The 19,782-nt window shown below is 46.5% G+C and overlaps 2 protein-coding genes across 2 annotated transcripts; both read left to right on the top strand.

Moving 5' to 3' along the window:
• The first annotated feature begins 8,416 nt into the window (after positions 1-8,416).
• LOC101752546 (F-box protein SKP2A) lies at positions 8,417-12,928 on the top strand. The gene is made up of 5 exons (XM_004961970.4): positions 8,417-8,573; positions 9,551-9,843; positions 10,951-11,299; positions 11,379-11,520; positions 12,305-12,928. The coding sequence occupies exons 2-5, from the start codon at positions 9,584-9,586 to the stop codon at positions 12,661-12,663; spliced, it is 1,110 nt and encodes a 369-aa protein (XP_004962027.1). The 5' UTR covers positions 8,417-8,573; positions 9,551-9,583; the 3' UTR covers positions 12,664-12,928.
• A 2,800-nt stretch (positions 12,929-15,728) lies between these two features.
• Positions 15,729-19,532, top strand: LOC101786688 (scarecrow-like protein 1). Its single transcript, XM_004961969.3, has 4 exons — positions 15,729-15,921; positions 17,145-18,596; positions 18,764-18,919; positions 19,000-19,532. Exons 2-4 carry the CDS (start codon positions 17,266-17,268, stop codon positions 19,196-19,198), a joined length of 1,686 nt encoding a protein of 561 aa, XP_004962026.1. The 5' UTR covers positions 15,729-15,921; positions 17,145-17,265; the 3' UTR covers positions 19,199-19,532.
• The last annotated feature ends 250 nt before the right edge of the window (positions 19,533-19,782 follow it).

Raw genomic sequence — 19,782 nt, 5'->3', positions numbered from 1 at the left:
TTATTGAACATATTCCCAGATATTACAATGAGGAAGCCAACAGACTTGCCAGCATGCTTCCAGTTACCGGCCGATTCGAGGCGCTTTGGCTCTGGAGCTTGCGACTGACGACTCGAGGAAAGAAATCGCCGAATATCTGAAAGATCCGTCCAAGAAAGTCGATCGGCAGATACGCTTCCAGGCTACAAAGTACGTATTACTTGAAGATGATTTGTTTTATCGGATGATGGATGGAGTGTTACTCAAATGCCTTGGAGTGGAGGAAGCGAAAACTTTGATGGGTGAAATTCATGAAGGTGTATGTGGGGCCCATCAATCGGCTTTCAAGATGAAGTGGATGATTAGAAAACAATGGGTATTACTGGCCGACAATACTTGAAGATTGTTTTAAATATTATAAAGGATGTCAAGATTGTTAGACATTCGACAACGTGCAACGAGCACCGGCCTTGGCTATGAAACCAATAATAAAGCCGTGGCCGTTTAGAGGTTGGGGAATTGACCTTATCGGTCAGATCTATCTACCATCGAGCAAAGGGCATAAGTTTATATTGGTGGCTACTGACTATTTCACCAAATGGGTTGAGGCAGTTCCTTTAAAAGTCGTGACGTCGGCCAACATGATTGAATTTGTGTAGGAGCATATTGTTTATCGGTTTGGTATTCCTCAGACTATTACGACTGATCAGGGGTCGATGTTTACCTCAGGGGAGTTCAAGGAGTTCACTGCCGGTATGGGGATTAAGTTGTTAAATTCTTCTCCGTATTATGCTCAAGCCAATGGTTAGGCCGAAACATACAACAAAGGGGTTATTAAACAAATTAAGAGGAAGATCGAAAAACAACCAAGACGGTGGCATACGACGCTGGGTGAGTCCTTGTGGGCCTATAGGATGGCTTGCCATGGTGCCACCAAGGTGTCCCCTTAGCAGTTAGTATACGGACATGAAGCAGTATTGCCTTGGGAGTTGAAGACTGGGTCTAGGCGTATGTCGCTTCAGGATCAGTTGTCAGCCGATGACTATTCCGTTCTCATGAAGGGAGGGTTAGAGGATTTGGAAGTCAGCGGTTGAGGTCCTTGATTAGTATTGAGGAAAACAAGAAAAGAGTTGCCAGATAGTATGACAAGAAGGTTAAGGTCAAACAGTTTTTCCAAGGGGACTTGGTCTAGAAGTTGGTCCTGCTGATGGGATCTAAAGATCCAAAATATGGAAAGTGGTCGCCTACTTGGGAAGAGCTGTACCGGATTAGTCAATGTGCTCCAGGCAATGCGTACATATTGGAGACCTTCAAGGGAAAAGAATTTACAAGGGCTCTAAACATAAGATATTTGAAAAGATACTACCCCGGTATATGGGTAGACGCTTAGCCAATAATGTGGCATATCAGGTTCTCACAGCCGATGCCTATTGACTCGTGTTCATATAGCCGATGCAAAGGGCGTCGCCTTAAGGATGAAGGAGGCAAGAAAAAGTTCATATGAATAAGCCAATTATTATTCAGTACATTAACTGGATACATGGCCGACATGGTACAAGTCGCCCTTAGAATAAAAATGCCAACACACACATAAGTCACAATAACTCAACGGTGTTTCAGTTGGGCTTTACTCGTGTTGATCTCTCTCTAAAGCCGGTCTAGTTCGATCAGAAGGCGGGCGCTCTTCTTTTCCACTTCCACCATGTCATCTTCGAGGGCAATTTGACGGGGCAGTTGGTGACTTCATTCGGCTAGTTGCTGAGTTGGTCTTCTAGAAGCATTGGCTTCAATGTTGTCTACAATCTTTTTGATATGCACAGGAAGGTGATCCCTGAGTTCCTCTCGATGAGTTTGGATCAAATCTTTGTCTGCCTGGGTCAGCAGTTTGTCAGAGTGCATAATCTCGATGGCTTGTTCAAGACCGGGACTGAGCCGGTTTGGCTGAAAAGATAATAGATGATCAATCGACGAAAAAAATGGTCGAAGTGTAAAAGAGTTAACTTCATACCTGATTGACAGAAGAGGAGGAAGCCATTTGAGTTGCCTGGTCAGAGACTTGGAAGTGTCTATAGGGGGCGAGTTTGGTGGGTGCTATGCGAATGCCTCTAGAAAGGATGCGAAGAACTCGTATTTATAGAACAAAAGGACGATGGGCAACGGTTGGTAAAAGAAGGCATTTAAAGCAAGTAACCGTTGGGCCAAAAGGCTACAAAAAAACTATTCAGATTCACATTCAAGATAGAAGCGTTGGAAGTGTCAATGCTATACAAGATATTCAAAGGCCATTTAAGTTCAGTACAACTATCCGAGGAGGGTGTCTATGGCCTCGATTGCCTGGAGGCGAACCTGATCTGCTGCATCCAATACTCGCCGATTGTCATCGGCCGACCCTGGGATTTTTGGCATATTAAGATGAAGTCGGATGGCCTCATGAACAAGGGTCTGCCTTTCTTGTTTCAAATCGACGATGACGGTCGGGAGGTCTTCAAGCTTCTTTGCGCCGTTTAAGCCGGTCTATTGCGCTGATGATGCTCGGACGAGAGGTCTCAAGGACGCTGATCTGCTGGTGTACCTCTTGTGCACGGTGCTTGTAAGATTTTTCTCCTTGGCGTGCCTTCTCCAGTTTAGCACGATCGGCCATACGTCGCAAAGCTCTAAACACTGGAATCTGCATGGATTCAATATATGCCCGCCAGCACGAGAACCTCTTCCGCGTCTTCTAGGACTTGGCCTTTGATTTCGTTGAATATTAGCTGTATCGGCTCGGCATCCTCTACCAATCGACCGACGTTGTCCTAGAGAAGGGCTCACATGCTTTGGAGCTTGGCGCGGATTTCTTCTGGTATTGAGCCCAATGTTATCTGGCGTGATGCGACTTCCTCATCGTCGGAGACCGCAACCGTGAAGGAGAATAGGCTGTTGTTAGGCGTATCTTGTTCCTATAAGGAATGGAAAACGTGTTTTAGCCGATAGAAGCAAGAAATCAGCTAGTGGAGATAGGAGTCCCTTACCTCTTTAAAACGAATCTCCTTCGCCTGAGTTGGCAGAATTGCTGCTCCCATCTCGGGAATCGATGGCGGTAGTTCACCAGAGGAAGAAGATTCAACAATTATCGGCTCTCTGGTAATAGCTGGTAAAGTGCTTGGGCCAGCCTCCTGAAAAGTGTAAGGGGAAGTACTTGTGAGTATAAAAGAATATTAGATCTAAATGTGGGTCTGGGTCTTCCTACCTCTGGAAAGCGCACAGCCGATGGTGGCTCAAAGGGGACAACCGATGTGTCTGTAGCATCCTATGCCAAGAATCAGCCGATTTTAGTTGAAAAAATTAGGAAGACTAAGTGAAAAGCATGTTTCTTACCTCAATTGGAAGGTTTGCTGGTGGTACAGCTTATGCTCGAGGGTCGGCTGAGTGAGGAGCAGTTTGCTCCGGAATAAGTTGTGCAGCCTGATAAGAGGTGAATTTAGTGTTGGCAATACACTTGGAGAAGTCAAAGCAGAAAGATTACATGTATAACCTCCACCAGAAGAGATGCAACCGCCGACCCAGCTTATGATGCCACCTAGGGGTCGATGTCCTGGATCATCAGCAGGGTGTCTGTTTGGACTGGTGCGGCTGAGGGTTCGGCTGATGTCATGGCCGATTGGTCGGCTGGCTGAGTTATTGCTGATTCGGTGTGGGCTCGTACCCTGTGGCTCGTTTTCTTTGTAGTGGACATCTTGAGCTTGTGCTTCAATCGGCCGGCGGCTATATCTTCCATCGATAGGGCATGATAGCCGATAAGAGGGTACGGCGTGTACAGATGATGGGTCTCTATCGGCTTGCCACTCCGATTGTGCGTTGGGGGCACGTGGCTACCAGCCTACGCAGGGAAGAGAGGATAGTAATGAGAGCTCTGTGGCATAAAAGAATGAAAGCAAGGAATCGGCCAAGAAAGTATTGTTACCTCTGCGTTTGGATCGGCGTGAGTAGGATCCAGTTGATTGCAATACACCGCAAGAGCCGCATAGAAATGTGTTGTTTCCACTCGGCCCACCATAATTTGAATTGCTGAGTAGAGAAGGATGCTACTAGCCAAGTGCTCAGGTCAATAGTGTTGGAGTCCGGTATCAGATTACATAATCTGTTATATTCAAATCCTCTTGAGACCGACTCTCGGAATTTCACCCGGCCGATGAAGTAAATTCCGATGGGCATTTGTCCTAGGCCGAGTTGCTGGGCTGCTACCGATAGGTTGTAGAATTTGTACGTCGGAGAGTTTTTCCCAGAGAAGAAGTTTGCTGGCAAGATTCTAGGTTTGATCAAAATGTCCATAGTCCCATCGTCAAAAGAGTTGGTACTCGAGTCGAAGCAATCAGGATTTTCAAAAGTTGGACTTTCTCTTTGGTATGGATACCAACTCGTTGTTTCTTCACTGAAGCCGTTATAAAAGCATCTGAAGTACTCGGCTGTTCTTAAGGGAGTAAGCTTACTGCCTGGAAAAGATGATACAGCTTCTCCGAAAGAGGTGCAACGGTGCCTTGCCGATGGGTCAGTTTGTGATTCAACGTTGGGGAAGGTCTTGATTTTGATATGTTCTCTGGAGATTTTGCTCATATATAAATTGAGCCAGAGGTTGATAAACCACTAGGGAACACCAGGGTTCCCGATGGGCTCCCCAGATGATAGCTTCACGGCAATTTGATGCATCATATAGTAAACTGACCCCAGCAAGTGTTTTCCCAAAGGGACAGTGGCGCTTCTTGCTATAGCTTCAGCTAAGGCTTGCGTGTTGGAGGTAGGGCCAGCCGATTTACCACAGAAAAGGTGTTTTTCTAGCCACATCATCAATAAGGTTGTGTGCTCTCTTTCGTGATGGGCCCGATCTTTATGTTCTTCTCAATGAAACCTTTCCATTCGCTGATGGCTTTTATTTCTAGCCGGTGAGTTGGTTTGATTAAAAGATCAAAAGGCATATCAGCAGAGAAGATATTGACGCTGGTCAGCATTAGAACGTCGGCCAAAGTGGGAGTCATCAATCCGTGGCCAAAAAGAAATGCATTGAGGCGTCGGACCAGAAATAAGACGCCGAAATGAGTAGAGAGTCATTCCTTTCCATATGAGACAAGGACAAATTTATGCAGTGGCTAATTTTTCCCTCATCCCAAAAGACTCTCTTGGAGTTCGACATCCTGAAGAACCACTCTCTCCAGCCGGGAGTTTCATTCGGCCAAGACCTGAAGGTGCCTGTCCAATTGTCCAAATCCCTGGTTGATTGTTTAAATCGGATCCTATGAGTTTCCAGGTTAATCAAATTGGTTGGATCAGGATCTCCCATAGGGCCAAGTCCGATGAGTCCAAGGGTATCAGCTATGGGGATGGTGATTCCTTGCCTGAGTTCCTGAGAAAATATGAAAAAAATTAAGAACAGATCTGAGAATCGTGGAAAGGTAAAAGAAAAGGGGGGATCAGAAGATCTACCTCCGGGACGAAGGCCATGGTGGCTGTAGGGACTACCATTGAGATTTAGAAGACTGGCGCGGTTGATGAAGAATGGGAGGAAGTCACCGGAGTGCACTAGAATGCACCTGGAGGAGGAACAAGCAGGGGCGCTGGAGTGTGTTGGGAGATGATTCGCTAGAAGGGAAACTTTTTCACCCAAAGAAGAAGAAGCGGCGGAAGAGATGAGTATTTAAAGGATGGTTCAAGAGAGGGGTAAATGCAGAATTTTTACCGCGCCGTTCGCGCAAATTTCGAAAAGAGCGGTTGCCCGCGGGCGCTCTATTCGAAAAAATGCAATCATTAAAGAGAAGATTTCGGAGCGAAAAGGGTTTTGCCGCATGTATTGTTGCGCTTTCTCCGGAGGAAGGAATCAAAGTTGAGAAAATTTTGGAGCAAAAGATATGTTTCACTCCGAAACTGGGGGCATGTGTTGACGCCGGTTTTTGACACGTGTTATGGTTGGCGTCAAGGAGAGAAAAGTGGCCGATGCGAATAAGCAAGAAGCTGTGGCTGGGGGAATCGACCGATAAGAGTTACAGTGTTTCGGCCGATTAGTCGAGGGAGTCGATGAAGACTGGCCGATTGGAAGCTAGAGCAGCTTGGCTGATGTGGGCCTAAGATGGGCCAAGGCGGTGACCAGATGAAGACAAGGATTGGCCCATAGAAAAGTTGAATAGTGTTCAACTCCGATGCAAGTTATATCCGTGTGTAAATATTTGTTATTTTGAATTAGAGATAAAAGCATAGTCGGTTGGGAAATCAGTTGTAGCAGGGTATAAATAGGTGCCTCGCAAGGCTTGTAAAACAACACAACAATCCTCAATAAAAATCTACTTTTTCACGTAAACTTTACTTTGAAGTCGGCGACTTTGCCAAATCCTTTTTCTATTCACGAGTTTGTGCGAGTTGGCAGGACTGCATCAACACGATCTCCGGCCAATTTGCAAGTTCCGCATATTGAGTAACATCTAAGATTTAACTTCGGGCGCATCGCTGTTGTTTCGTTTAAATTTATTCACCAGTTAGTAACTAGAATTATAGGTTTTACCTATTATTTTAGTTTTTATCAACAGTTATCCAGCTTGAGACATGAACTGTCGGCTATATCAATATTTTACAGCCGATTAGATCTGTTACAACTGTTGTTTCTGTAGCATTGTTTAGGTCACTCTAGTAGTTTCTTTTACAATTGTTACGTGATCATCGGCTGTCTCATAGCCGGTCATCTTTATACTAATTCAGCCGATTCGCTGATATATCCTTTGAAATAGATCGGAACTTCAGCCGATCGAACCTTTGGAATTTAATACTTTTCTTTCCTTATCAATCAACAGGTCAGATTGACTAGCACGCCGCGCAAACCGAACTAGGATGATAACCCGAATAGGATCTAAGCAGATTCTCCGGGTCGTGTGTCCGACGTAGAGGCCGGATTCATCATCCGATTTTTGGCGTCAACACTATCGTCTTGCTATCTAGTTTACTTTAATTAGCTTTAGATCGTATCATCACAGACGATAGATCACTTAATAGCCTGTTGCATCTTAATCTTGGTTACCCCTCGAGTGCTGTTGGAATCGAGTTCGAATCGTTCGATCTCTTGCTAGATGTTGTAGAATCACAGTTATCCTGCCTTGATTCAACTTGCATCGGCTGATATTTATTTAATCTATCATCTTGCTATCTAGTTTGCTTTCATTAGCTTTAGATCGTATCATCACAAATGATAGATCGCTTAATAGCCTGTTGCATCTTAATCTTGGTTACCCCTCGAGTGCTGTTGGAATCGAGTTCCATTATGATTAGATTCATCGGCTGGCGGGGTTTAGATTGACGTCCCGCTGAGTGTTTCTAGGCTGCAACTACCGAGTGCATCGCTGTGGTTTCACCTAGAAATATTAGTAGTGACGTTACTTCAAATCTCATCGGCTTGTGGCTCTAGAGCTCAACAACGCTTCATTTTCAATTGGCTTTCTAGCCGATGGTTTCTATGCTTCATTATCACCAACTATGTTGAATCGGCTGGATAACTGATGAACCATTCACGCTCATTAGGATACTGGAATCGGCTTCATAGCCGATAATTTATTCATCATGCATTATTCTGCTACACTATCATAACGGTTGGTGCCAGGATCACATCGGCCTGATCGGCCGGTTGCCTCGAACTTCAGAAGGATTATCTTCGCCTTATCAGTTGAATGGTCACACTGACTGACACGCCCGCGTATACCACGCGCGTCGCACCGGAGTGAAGCAAATCTCCCAGACCTTTCGTGTGTTAGTACGTGAATGTCACCGTTCGATTTTCGCGTCAACACATTTTTTCTTGCTGGTTACTGCACCAAGTTTTGGTGTCCACACTTACATAGCCTACAGTTTCACAGCTGCTCTAATCAAATGGTCTTCTACTTTTCCCACGTATACTTTCTCACAGCTGTTTTTCTACAGCTCACAGCTTATAGTAGCTCTTCAAAAACCACATCTGAACCAAACTCATCCATGATTAAACAGATCCTCCTATATCCATCCAGGTGACAGCAGCAGCAGGCTGACTGGGAGGCGGGGAGCCACCGGCGTCGCGTCGAGCGGGCGAGGATGAGATGGATGGGAGGAGGGTGCCCCTCCCTATTGTGGCTACGATTGCTCGTTACGTGCCACGCCCACACGCTGCGTGAACACGCGCCGAGCATCGCCCGTTCTGGCCTCTTCCCGAGCGATTCCACGGGATTTGGGGAAAAAAGAACGGAACCCCTCCTCCCGTGCTGCCGGCCGACGGCGCGGCCGGCGCGCTGCGGATAATGCTAATCTAATCAAGACGAGCCGAGGCTTCGCGAATCGCGATGAACCCCGTCGTCCTGATCCGACCCAGCACAGCAGCGTCCCGCGCGAGGAGAAGGGCCCCCAACCCAGCCGAACCCGAGCGTGCACCACGGGAACTGCACCCGCTCCCGTGCGCCCCGCGTCCTCGATCAAACGTCCGTTCCCCACCTCTCGGGTGATCGGGTCAGGTCAGCGGGCGCCGGGCGGCGGCCACAGGCGTCGCTCTTTAAATAGCCCCGGCAGGCCTCGCCGGCTCTTCAGTTCAGTCTCGGCTGGACATCGACTTGGGCAAGGTGAGTTCGCCTCTCTCTCTCTCTCTCTCTCTCTCTCTCCATTTGGGGATCTTTTCCCGTTGCCAATCCCCTCGCGATTCTAGCATTCCGGCGCGCCGGGATTGAATCCCTCGGCCTCGGGGGGATCAATCATCCGCTGCGAGCACGAAGGTCGTGGTCGTAGCTAGTGCTGGGGGTGGGGGCCTGCTTCGTTCTAGAACGCGGCGCTTCACCGCCCCGATTGCTCCTGGGTGTCGGCTTCCTCCCGGATCGTTTGCCCAAATTCCTGGCTTTTCCCGACGGCCTCGCGTGGGTCGGTTCCCCGGGCCCTCGATTCCTGCAGATTTTTTTTTTCTAGTTGTGATTTGGCGTTGGAAGTGGCGCTCGCATACTTTGTTGTTGTTTTGGGCGTCCGGAAATACGAGGGGAATGGGGAACCCTGAGAACGCTCCCCATGTTCCCCTCGCCCTGTGCTTTCCGCTCTCGCGCGTTTTATAGCCTTCCTGTTCCTGGGAGATCAAATGTGTTTGACGTAGTTGTATGTAAGTTCGGCTGCCAATTGCCGATACACTAGTGTTCGACGCATTCTCGGTCTCAGGTTGCTTCTCTGTTGTAACCCCAGGTTATTTTCTCTGCCATGAAAACAATCTTGACCTGGACTATTTTGTGAAGCCCTCATGTGGCTGTTCAGATCAATTTTGGTCTGAACAGTTAGTATTTCGTGTTCGTAAGAAGGCGTGCCTTACATATCCAAAGTGCCTAGCCCTGGCCGTGTGATTTTTCGTTCCACCTGTTGTCTTCTCAACTGTATTTTTACTAGATTCTAGTTTTGTTATGCTTCTTACTCTACAAAAAGTGCCACGCCTGTCCAATTCACATAAGACCTTCCAGATTTATCGGTCGCTTTTAATTGGAGCTATCATTCCCTTCCTTAGTTGGTGCGCTCGGTTTGATGCTCCGAAATCTGACATCTTATGTTATTTTGCTTGTAATTGCAGGAATAGCTTGGTGCTCTAAATATAAACTTAAAAATGGTCAGCGGGAGGCCTGTGAGCGGTGAATTGGATGCGTGGTTCGAGAGCCTCATGGTATCCTCAGGCAGCCAGAGGGGGCACGCTGAAAGTGGTGGCCCATTGCCGACATTATCAGGATGGAAGGACCTTCCAGTGGAGCTACTGTTGAGGATATTATCAACTATTGGAGATGATAGGATGGTCATCGTGGCATCTGGTGTTTGCACAGGCTGGCGTGATGCCCTGGGATGGGGGGTCACTAGGCTTTCCCTCTCATGGTGAGTAAGTTTCTATCCTGGGGTTCGAAATTTCGATCAGTGTCATATTTGCACTGTTAGTCAATTTTGGACAGTGAATTGAATTTGCCCTGATGATTGAAAAGATTGTGCACTGGTTGTTGGATTTCAAAATGTTAAATATGATTTTGCAATGTTCCTACTAAATGTTTCCAAGTATGTTGAACTTGGGTTTCATGTAGATCATGTTGCTATTATCCAATCATGTCTTCTGTAATTGAAAATCAACTAACTAGGTATGCTAAACTTATCCATCCTGCACTGTTGATCTCATCCTTCCTACAATGTGTTTCAACCAATTAGCCAAGTTAGTATTGTGTTTCAGGGGAACATGTTAATAAATTTAGTTAGTTTATTTTCTATGTCATGTTGTACATTGCTCTTACCAGTTAGCATTAAAGCGTAAACATCCCACCTTATCCTTGGATTTTTTTTAAAATATTTAAATTTTATTTCTGAAAGCAACCTGAACATTTTCAATTCTGTTATACAAGTCAACAATGGGCTCCTCTGATATTGCTTTAGGTGTGTGCAACTTGCCAGCTTGTATGCTATGGATATTATGCTTGTCTCATAAGAAACTTTGATACGCCACTACTATTGATTGACTTTCCTTTGGTTTCCTACAAACAAAGCCTTCCAGTCTATGGTTTATTTGACTTGCCAATCGACAAAGTTGGATCTAAAAGATATGTGATGAGTGGATTCTAATATCATAGTTTTCTTTTAGCTCTCAGAAAAGATACAGTCGAACCATATTACTCACAAAAAAATTAGTTGTCTTTAAGCAAAAATGCTGATCCATTACTGAACTGGAGGCTCAAGGCAATGGGGGTGGAATCATGTGTACACTAACACTTCAGTCATACAACATCATCTTCTACTGCTGGATGATTTTTTGTGTTAACACTACTTTCATCTCTTGTTTGCATTCAAGTTGCTTTGTCAACCATCTCTCAAGATGCCATTTTCTTTTCCTGCTTTCTCCAAACAGCCAAAACCCCTGTGCTTTTGTGCCGAATTATAGTTTGTGGTATACATAGCTTTTAAATGATGCATTGGCTGACCTGAAAATTGTATCGCTTGCAGGTGCAAGCTGAACATGAATAATTTAATGATATCTCTTGCTCCCAAGTTTACAAAGTTGCAAGTTCTCACTCTTCGGCAAAACAAACCTCAGCTTGAAGACAGTGCAGTAGAGGCTGTTGCCAACTACTGTCATGATCTCCGAGAGTTAGACCTCAGCAGAAGCTTCAGGCTTAGTGACCGCTCCTTGTATGCATTGGCCCATGGATGCCCGTGGCTTACAAGATTGAACATTAGTGGATGTTCCAATTTCAGTGATACTGCCTTGACTTACCTTACTTGTCGCTGTAAAAACCTGAAGTGCTTGAATTTGTGTGGATGTGTGAAGGCTGCTAGTGATAGGGCTTTGCAGGTACCTTTTGTTATCTCAATAGTTACTAACCATGCTTTCTAGTATGAATGTCTACTTAATTTCTATAAATTTGATGCAGGCCATTGCTCAGAACTGTGGGCAGCTGCAATCTCTGAACTTAGGCTGGTGCGATGATGTTACAGATAAGGGAGTGACCAGCTTAGCGTCAGGGTGTCCCGATCTCAGAGCTGTAGACTTGTGTGGTTGCATTCTTATAACAGGTATTTGATCAGATTCTTTAGTAACTTAGTTCTCTTTGGTGGTTGACAAATGTGGACAAAGGTTTCTGTATCTTCTTTCCTTGGTGGATAAACGGGCAGTAGCCTTGCCATCAGCCATCTCTGCAAGGTGTTCTGTAATTTAGAAGCCTTGTTCAAAGCACAGCCTACCTTATACTTATTTTAAAAAAACTTAGCCTAACTTATACTCGGTATATTAGAACACAGAAGTTGTTTTGAACTTGGAAGCTTACTTTGTCTTGATGGTAGGAGCACAGTTTGTGGAGTAACCGCACTGATGTGTAGATGGGGCTGAAACGCAGCACATCCTATCTTGAAAATTTTGTTTGTTACATCAGCTGTTTGTAGAAACACATCACATTTTGTTTGGAACGCAGTGCTCTATTAAGACTGTTTCACTATCAATCCAATCTATATTCCCAACACATCCTTTCTGAATAATCAGTCATGACTCCTGAGATACAATTTTAGCTAGCATAATCTGGTGGGGCTCTGTGCATGGGCCGCGCGCACACGCTCGTTGCACCTGCACCTGCACATGTGCAAATATCATAGAGTGAGCATATTCATGTCAGCATGCTTTCTTAGTCTCTGGGATAAATAGACATTTTAGTTTTGGAATTTGGATATGGAAGTGTTGTTTCTAGTGCAGTTTTGGAATTTCAGAAGCTTAGGATAAGTACTAACTACTATACAGGCCTGTTCTCATAGCTTCTAGTGAGCCTTGATCATTGTAATATTAATCTTTTTCGACTCTTCATTGCAGATGAGAGTGTGGTTGCTCTTGCCAACGGATGTCCACACCTGCGATCTTTAGGTCTTTACTTCTGCCAGAATATCACGGACCGTGCAATGTACTCCCTCGCAAACAGCTGCATGAAGAGCAAGCGCAGGAGGTGGGACGCCGTGAAAGACGGGCTCGCAAACCTCAACATTAGCCAGTGCACAGCCCTGACGCCCCCAGCGGTGCAGGCGGTCTGCGACTCCTTCCCAGCACTCCACACCTGCCCGGAGAGGCACTCCCTCATCATCAGCGGCTGCCTCAGCCTCACTTCGGTCCACTGCGCCTGCGCCCTGCACCCTCACCGCGCAGGGCGAGCCCTGATGCTTAACCATGCGTACTGATCATGTTGTGGCTTTGCGCGCATGGTTCTCATGAACAACCGGTGTTTGCCTGGTGGTGGTTCCGTGCTCCCCGCCTAGAGGAAGTTTTCTCTGTACATAAACTCTGGAACTTGGTGTAATAAGAGACTGCTATGGTAGGACTGTGTGAGATAATCTTGGAGTGGGGATTATGGAGAGTTGCGTGTACTCCAATGCCACCCAGGACAATGACTAGAAATGTTGTGGTATCTAGTGCATTTCTGTTGGTTCTTGTGTATCGATTTCATGGACTCTGTAGAGTTGGAGGCAGATTGGTTGGAGGTTGACGGCAAAGGTGTGGCATTGCAGGAAGATTTTCCAAAGGGAAAATTAATAGGGGAATTGAACTGTTACCTCCCTGTTGGCTAAAGGGGGTGTTTGGTTACAGGGATTATAGGGATTATAGTTTAGTCCATAAGGCTAATCTCAGTGGGAGTTTCATAGAGGTTTCATGCACATTAAATACGGTGACACATCAGCATATGTGATGACATGGCATGGTAGTTATGAAGTTAGAGAGGGAAGGAGTTTCATCAGGATGAAATTGTGTATACACTGTTTCCAAGACTATGAAATCTATTGAAACTTGCATTGGGGCCTATAGAGTTTCATTTCATCTAACCATATCTAATCACATGCCTCACAATTAAATGTTATGGGCATCCTATGAAATCGTGAAATGAAACTGTGCACTGGGACTTCCTGTTTCATTCATGAGAATACACCTCATAAGATAATGTGGCATTCTTGGAAACGGTGCAATGAAATCTTGCACTGGGACTAGCCTAACACATCGAATGTTTAGATACTAGTTCTGGACATTGAATGTTTAGATACTAATTAGGAGTATTAAATATAGACTAATTACAAAATTAATTATATAAATGAAGGTCGAATCAAATGTGATGCTACAGTAAATATGTGCTAATTATGAATTAATTACTTAATAGATTCATTTTGTGAATTAGCCATCGCAATTAGTTAGCCATTGCAATTAGTTTTATAATTAGTTCATATTTAGTACTTCTAATTGGTATCTAAATATCTAATGTCACTCGAATTAAAAACATCCTCTAAAGAGGTCCCGTGGATTTACTCCTCGCAGGTCCTGTGTTTGAATACTCTGTCGACCAAATCCAGTTTTCTTCTTCTTTTTTTGAGCTGGAAAGCAAATTCAGTTTCCTAGGTGTGAGCTGTAGAACCAACATGGATGGATCCTCCGATGTTGATGATTCTAGGATTTGTTTGGAAGGGCTCCACTCTCGACTCCTTCGGCAGCGGGAGCTGAAGTCCTGCCAAACGATGAGACGGTGAATGGCTCTAGCGAAGGAGCCCTGCAAATCCCACTGTCTAAAGCAATTCAACACCGTGGGAGTTCAAAAAAGTGGCTCCCCGCGGCGCGCGGGGGGAGGGAGCGAAGGAGCCTTACCGACGGCACCGTGGAGATCTGGACGGGCCCGACTGGCGGTGCTGGAGGGTGACGGCATCGGGGAGAGCTGGCCGGGGAGGGGGGGAGGAGGAGGGCGAGGTAGCACGGGGCGGAGGAGCCAGGGGATGGAGCGATTTTATAGGGGGAGGGAAGAAAAATAAAAGAGGAAGGAAAAGGAAGAAAAAGAAGAAGAAAAATATAGGAAGAAAAGAGGGGAAAAAAGAAAGAAAAAACTAAGAGTAGGATGAACATTTCACACTTTATCCAACAGTTATTTTGCTAAATATTTTTTCAATCAGACAAGCTAGAGCTTAAAAAAAATCCGCTCCGTCGGATAAGGCACGGCCGAAACTATTCCAGCCACCCTTAGAAATTCGATATGGAACAGAAGCGCTTCCCGAAATGGCCAAATCCCAAGGACTTGCTTCTGTTTCGAACATCCTTCGCTGCTGCAACAACAGGCCGGGCCGACCTATGTCATATCTGCTGCAACAAAGAGGCCTCGGTGGGCCGGGCATCCAACGCTAGGCAAGTGTCCCTGGGCCAAGCAAGTCCACAACGGTCTCTCTCTCTCTCTCTGAGGCGCCGCAGGACACGGGCCATTGCGATCACGCGTCATGTGCGCACGCACGCCATTACCCATTTGCCTTGCACCGCCGCGGGCGCGCCACCACCGCCCACGCCGAACCGCGTGCGGCGGTGCCGGGGGCGACCGAAGCAACTGGGATCTCGGCGCCGACCGTCCCCGTCCGTGCGTTCGCCACCGCCGCGCGTGCGCTGGCCGCCCACCATCACGCGCATCGACGCATGCCGGCACGACGAGAGGTCGCCGCGCCCCGGTGCGCGCCTCTTCAGCTGATCAGCGCGATCACCCATCCAGCTGCCGCCGCTGCTCGAAAATCCTCTTGCTGACGCGCGGCCGCTCGTTGGCAGCATCCACTCCCGGTTTACTTCCTCCGATCGGCGATCCGGCACCAGGTCCTGGTTGGTGGCTCACCTACTGCCACGAAAAGCGACCGCCCCTATTCCTATTCCCCCATCTCAGATCAAAACAAACCGTGCTCCTTTTCCCCCGTGCGACCAGCGTGGTCTCCGATCGACACCCCGCACTGATTGGACATTCCGGATAAGACCACTAGACCGCCGCACCGGTGGTGCGCCGTGTGCGCGTCCGCGCCAACCAAGTCAACAATCCCCCGTTTCCTCTCTGACTCTTGCGCTTGCGTTGCGCGCACCATATCATGCTAGCTAGTTGTACTACTATTCTAGTTTAGCCTCTAGTGTGCCAAGCTTACTACGCAGGAAATGACCGTACGCGCCAGGTCAATGCGTTTACCGGGTCCACGGCCACCAAACCGCAGCTTCGCAGCGTGGGTACCCATACTGTTGGAACTTCTCAGAAACAAAACTTGCGAATTTTGTAGCGTTTCCTGTGAAATCTGTGCGAAATCGCAGGGTTTTGTAGCTGCGGGGGAGAAATCTTGGTTGGGTTAGGGTAGGCCGGTTGGATACTAGCTAGGCTAGTCGCGGCAATCGGGCCGCGTGCCCTGTGCCGCCGCGTCGCACTCGGCGTGGGGCCTTTGTTATACCCGCTCCCAGCTAACCCACGCACGGCGCCCACCGTTTCTCCCCCTCGTCGCGTCCTCGTCCTCTCCTCTCCTCTCCTGCCCGTCCCCCTCGCTTGTCTTCTCCCCCACCTCCTGCTCCGCGCTCTCGTCTCACCCGCCGCAGGCAGCTTACCCGTTCGTCTCGATCGGCTCCGCCGTCCCAGCCCAGCCGACGCCGCCCCGCTCCGGCCGGTCCTCGTGGAGGTACGTGTGTCTCGTTCTCCCCCTTTTGCTTCGCGAAATCATCTTCGACTTCGCCCTTCCCGCTTTCCTGGGCCCCCTTTCGCTCGTAGTGGTGGACCGCACGATTGATTGCCCCGTTCTCGGTGATGCTCCGGGATGGGGCGAGGTTCGGCGGGTTCGAGGGAGAGGGGGGTAATTAAATTAGGGGGGCGCTATGTTGATCGGAACGAGGGGAGAAACCGGCGGTGTTGCGAGTGGGGATCGGAGAATCGCAAGCTTCGATCGGAGTTAAACGCCGATTGTTCAGCTTCGCAAACCTATTTGTTGATCTTTACACTTGGCTCAACAACAACCAAAAAAACTAGTCTCAATCTCTTTCGATAGTTGTATGCTCGGTGGCCAATTTCGTCAAAGTTCGTGGGATGTTTTTCTTCTTCCTACTCCGATTTCTGTAGCTGTTTAGTGCTTACTTTTATGCCACCGCGTATAATATTGTAGGACAATACAAATATGTTGGTTCTCGCTGGTCTACCTTTCACATCGTTTACTTATCCATTTTTTGATTAAACAGCTGGATTTTTGTTCCATCTGCAGTATTGTCTTGGGTGTGTAGTTTAGGTATGAATAATTGAATACGCATATGCCCAGCAAGATTTATGCCTAATTTTAGAGACTTTACTAGGTATATCTCCCACTTGATTTAGTTTTCGTTGCAAGTGCAACAAGTTAGTCAACATTGCAGGTCTAGGGGATAAGGTTACCAGGTCTTACAAGCAACTCTTTTTCGGGGTGGGCTACCCTTTTCCATTTTTTTAAGAACAGGTCCTGGACAGCATGCTTTAATAATGGAATGTTGGATTTCATTAAAGGGGTGTCTGTTTCCTAGCGGCTAAACTTTAGCCCCTGTCACATCGGATGTTTGGATACTAATTAAGAGTATTAAATATAGGCTAATTACAAAACTAACAGATGGAGGCTAATTCGTGAGACGAATCTATTAAGCCTAATTAATCCATGATTTGACAATGTGATGCTACAGTAACCATTTTGCTAATGATGGGTTAATTAGGTTTAATAGATTCGTCTCGCGAATTAGCCCAAGGCTTCTGCAATTAGTTTTATAATTAGCTCATGTTTAGTCCTCCTAATTAGCATCCGAACATTCGATGTGAGGGTAGCAAAAACAAAACAAATGGCAAACTGTAAGTGCCTTTTTGTACTTATCTGTTGTTTTCTAACTGCAGGTGTTAGGAGTTGTTTGGGCTGAATTGATCGGTGGAAGACTGGAAGCTGCACATTCACTTTTATCTCAGATTTGAAAAGTGATTAATTGATCTGGCAGGCTGATAAATTGTCAGATAAATAATGTCTTTCGTTAGGCAAGCAGACCCATCAGCATCCTGTGCGGAGAGTCCTTACATTCACAAATTTGGGCCACCAGGCTCAGTTTTCCCAGCACAATTTGCCTCTGGTACAGAATTGCTTCATCATGGACCTCAACCGTACAATGCTGAGGGCTATAGGCAGTCTGGTTTCAATGGCACAGCGGCTCATGCATTTCAGAGCTCGTTTTACAATACTGATAGCCATGTTGAATCTCACTTCAATGAAGCAACATGTTCTCCAGCAAACTCCAATATATCTCAGCAGAACTCCCAGTCTTTGTCAGACAATCAGACCGCCGATCTTGAAGTAGAGTTTGATGAAGATGAGATGAGGCTAAAGCTTCAGGAGCTTGAGCATGCTTTACTCGATGATGGTGATGAGATCTTTTCTGATTTATCAGGAATCATTGATGATGAGTGGAATGATAACATGAAGAACAATGACTGGACTAATACCATGAAGAATATCATGAGTCCAGACTCTCCAAAAGAGTCATCACCGGAATCAAGCCTCTGTTGCCCTGACAGCAATAATGGAGAAGCACGGCATCCAAAACAGTTGCTCTTTGACTGCGCTGAAGCAATTTCTGAGTATAGCGTCGAAGAAGCACAATCAATAATAACAGAATTGCGACAGAAGGTTGCAATTCAGGGAGACCCTTCGCAGAGAATTGCAGCCTATCTTGTGGAGGGCCTTGCTGCCACAATACAGTCTTCAGGGAAAGGGATCTACAGGGCTCTGAGGTGCAAGGAGGCCCCTACTCTGTACCAGCTTTCAGCTATGCAGATCCTCTTTGAAATATGCCCATGCTTCAGGCTAGGCTTCATGTCCGCCAACTATGCTATTCTTGAAGCCTGTAAAGGTGAAGAGGTTGTGCACATTATTGACTTTGACATCAACCAGGGTAGCCAGTACATAAATTTGATCCAGTTCCTACGGAATAACAGTAACAAGCCACGCCTTTTGAGGATAACAGGAGTTGATGACCCAGAGTCAGTGCACAGGGCTGTTGGAGGACTGAAGGTTGTTGGTCAGCGACTCGAGAAGCTTGCAGAGGACTGTGAGGTACCATTTGAGTTCAGGGCAGTGGCTTCTAACATCGAGGATGTGACACCTGGAATGCTGGATTGCCGTCCTGGAGAGGCCCTCATTGTTAACTTTGCATTCCTGCTGCACCACCTGCCCGATGAAAGCGTCTCAATTGTGAACGAAAGGGACCAGCTCCTCCGTATGGTGAAGGGTCTCCGACCAAAACTAGTGACAGTGGTGGAGCAGGATGCAAATACTAACACCACCCCATTCCTTGCAAGGTTGGTTCATGGAATTTTTTTTGTACCACACCTAATGTCAAAAGGGTCTAGGACTATATTTATCGAGGGTTTTGTGAAAGAAATATTGCCTTTCAACTTTAGTATTTGCATTACGCCCTAGTATCTAAGGCATTCCTCATTTAACTTGCAATTTTCGTTTGACACAGGTTCCGTGAGGTCTATGACTATTACTCGGCACTTTTTGATTCACTAGATGCAACCCTTCCAAGGGAAAGCCCAGATAGAATGAATGTGGAGAGGCAATGCCTGGCACGAGAAATTGTCAACATCTTAGCTTGTGAAGGTCCTGACCGTGTGGAAAGGTAATAATTCTTAAACGATTCTTCCTTGCAAACTCCTATTTCTAAATTCCACTTACAAAAATAATGGTATCATGCTTCAGGTATGAGGTGGCTGGGAAATGGAGAGCAAGGATGGCGATGGCTGGCTTTGTACCGTCCCCATTTAACAGCAACGTGATTGATGGCATAAAATCTCTACTGAAATCATACTGTGACAAGTACAGGTTCGAGAAGGTACACGATGGCCTCCATTTTGGCTGGGGAGACAAGACGCTCGTCGTCTCGTCGGCATGGCAATAGAAGCACATGTCTCAGATCTTAGCACTGCTGCATTTTAGGCGCCCCTGGTGCAAGAGTAGAGATTTCTACCACCGTATTGTTAACCTATCATATACTCATATCATATCTGACCTTAGCGTGCTGCTTGTAGACTTATGAGGTCTGTCTAGTTTGTTAGATGAAATATGTTGCGTATTGTACACATTTGTGCAGAGTCACTGGTGTACAGTGTACTTAATTTTGCCCTTCTTTTGGAAGGGTAGATCGCAATATGCCGACACTGTTTCATGTATAAAGTCTTGTGTGGATGCTAGCTGATAGATGGGATAAATAACAAAAATTCGTCATTCAGCCCTGTTTGGTTCTCATCCATACTATTCCACATCTCTTGCCAAATCTTGTCACCTAAAGTGTGGCTAAAAAAATAAATCTGTGACAAGTGGCGTCTAGAGCTAAAACATTATGCCACGTCACAACCATGGCATGGACCAAATCGGCTCGACGAAAATGTGCGGCAAAGTTTGGTAAATTGTAGTCAAAGTAAACACGCTCGCTCGCTCGTTCTGGGACATGTTTACAATAACTTTCCATGAGATGAGAATCTG

Source organism: Setaria italica, chromosome III (genome assembly GCF_000263155.2).
Source record: "Setaria italica strain Yugu1 chromosome III, Setaria_italica_v2.0, whole genome shotgun sequence".
NCBI classification, from domain to species: Eukaryota; Viridiplantae; Streptophyta; class Magnoliopsida; order Poales; family Poaceae; genus Setaria; species Setaria italica.
Note: the sequence above shows the minus strand (reverse complement) of the source record. Positions and strands in the feature narration are given on the sequence as shown.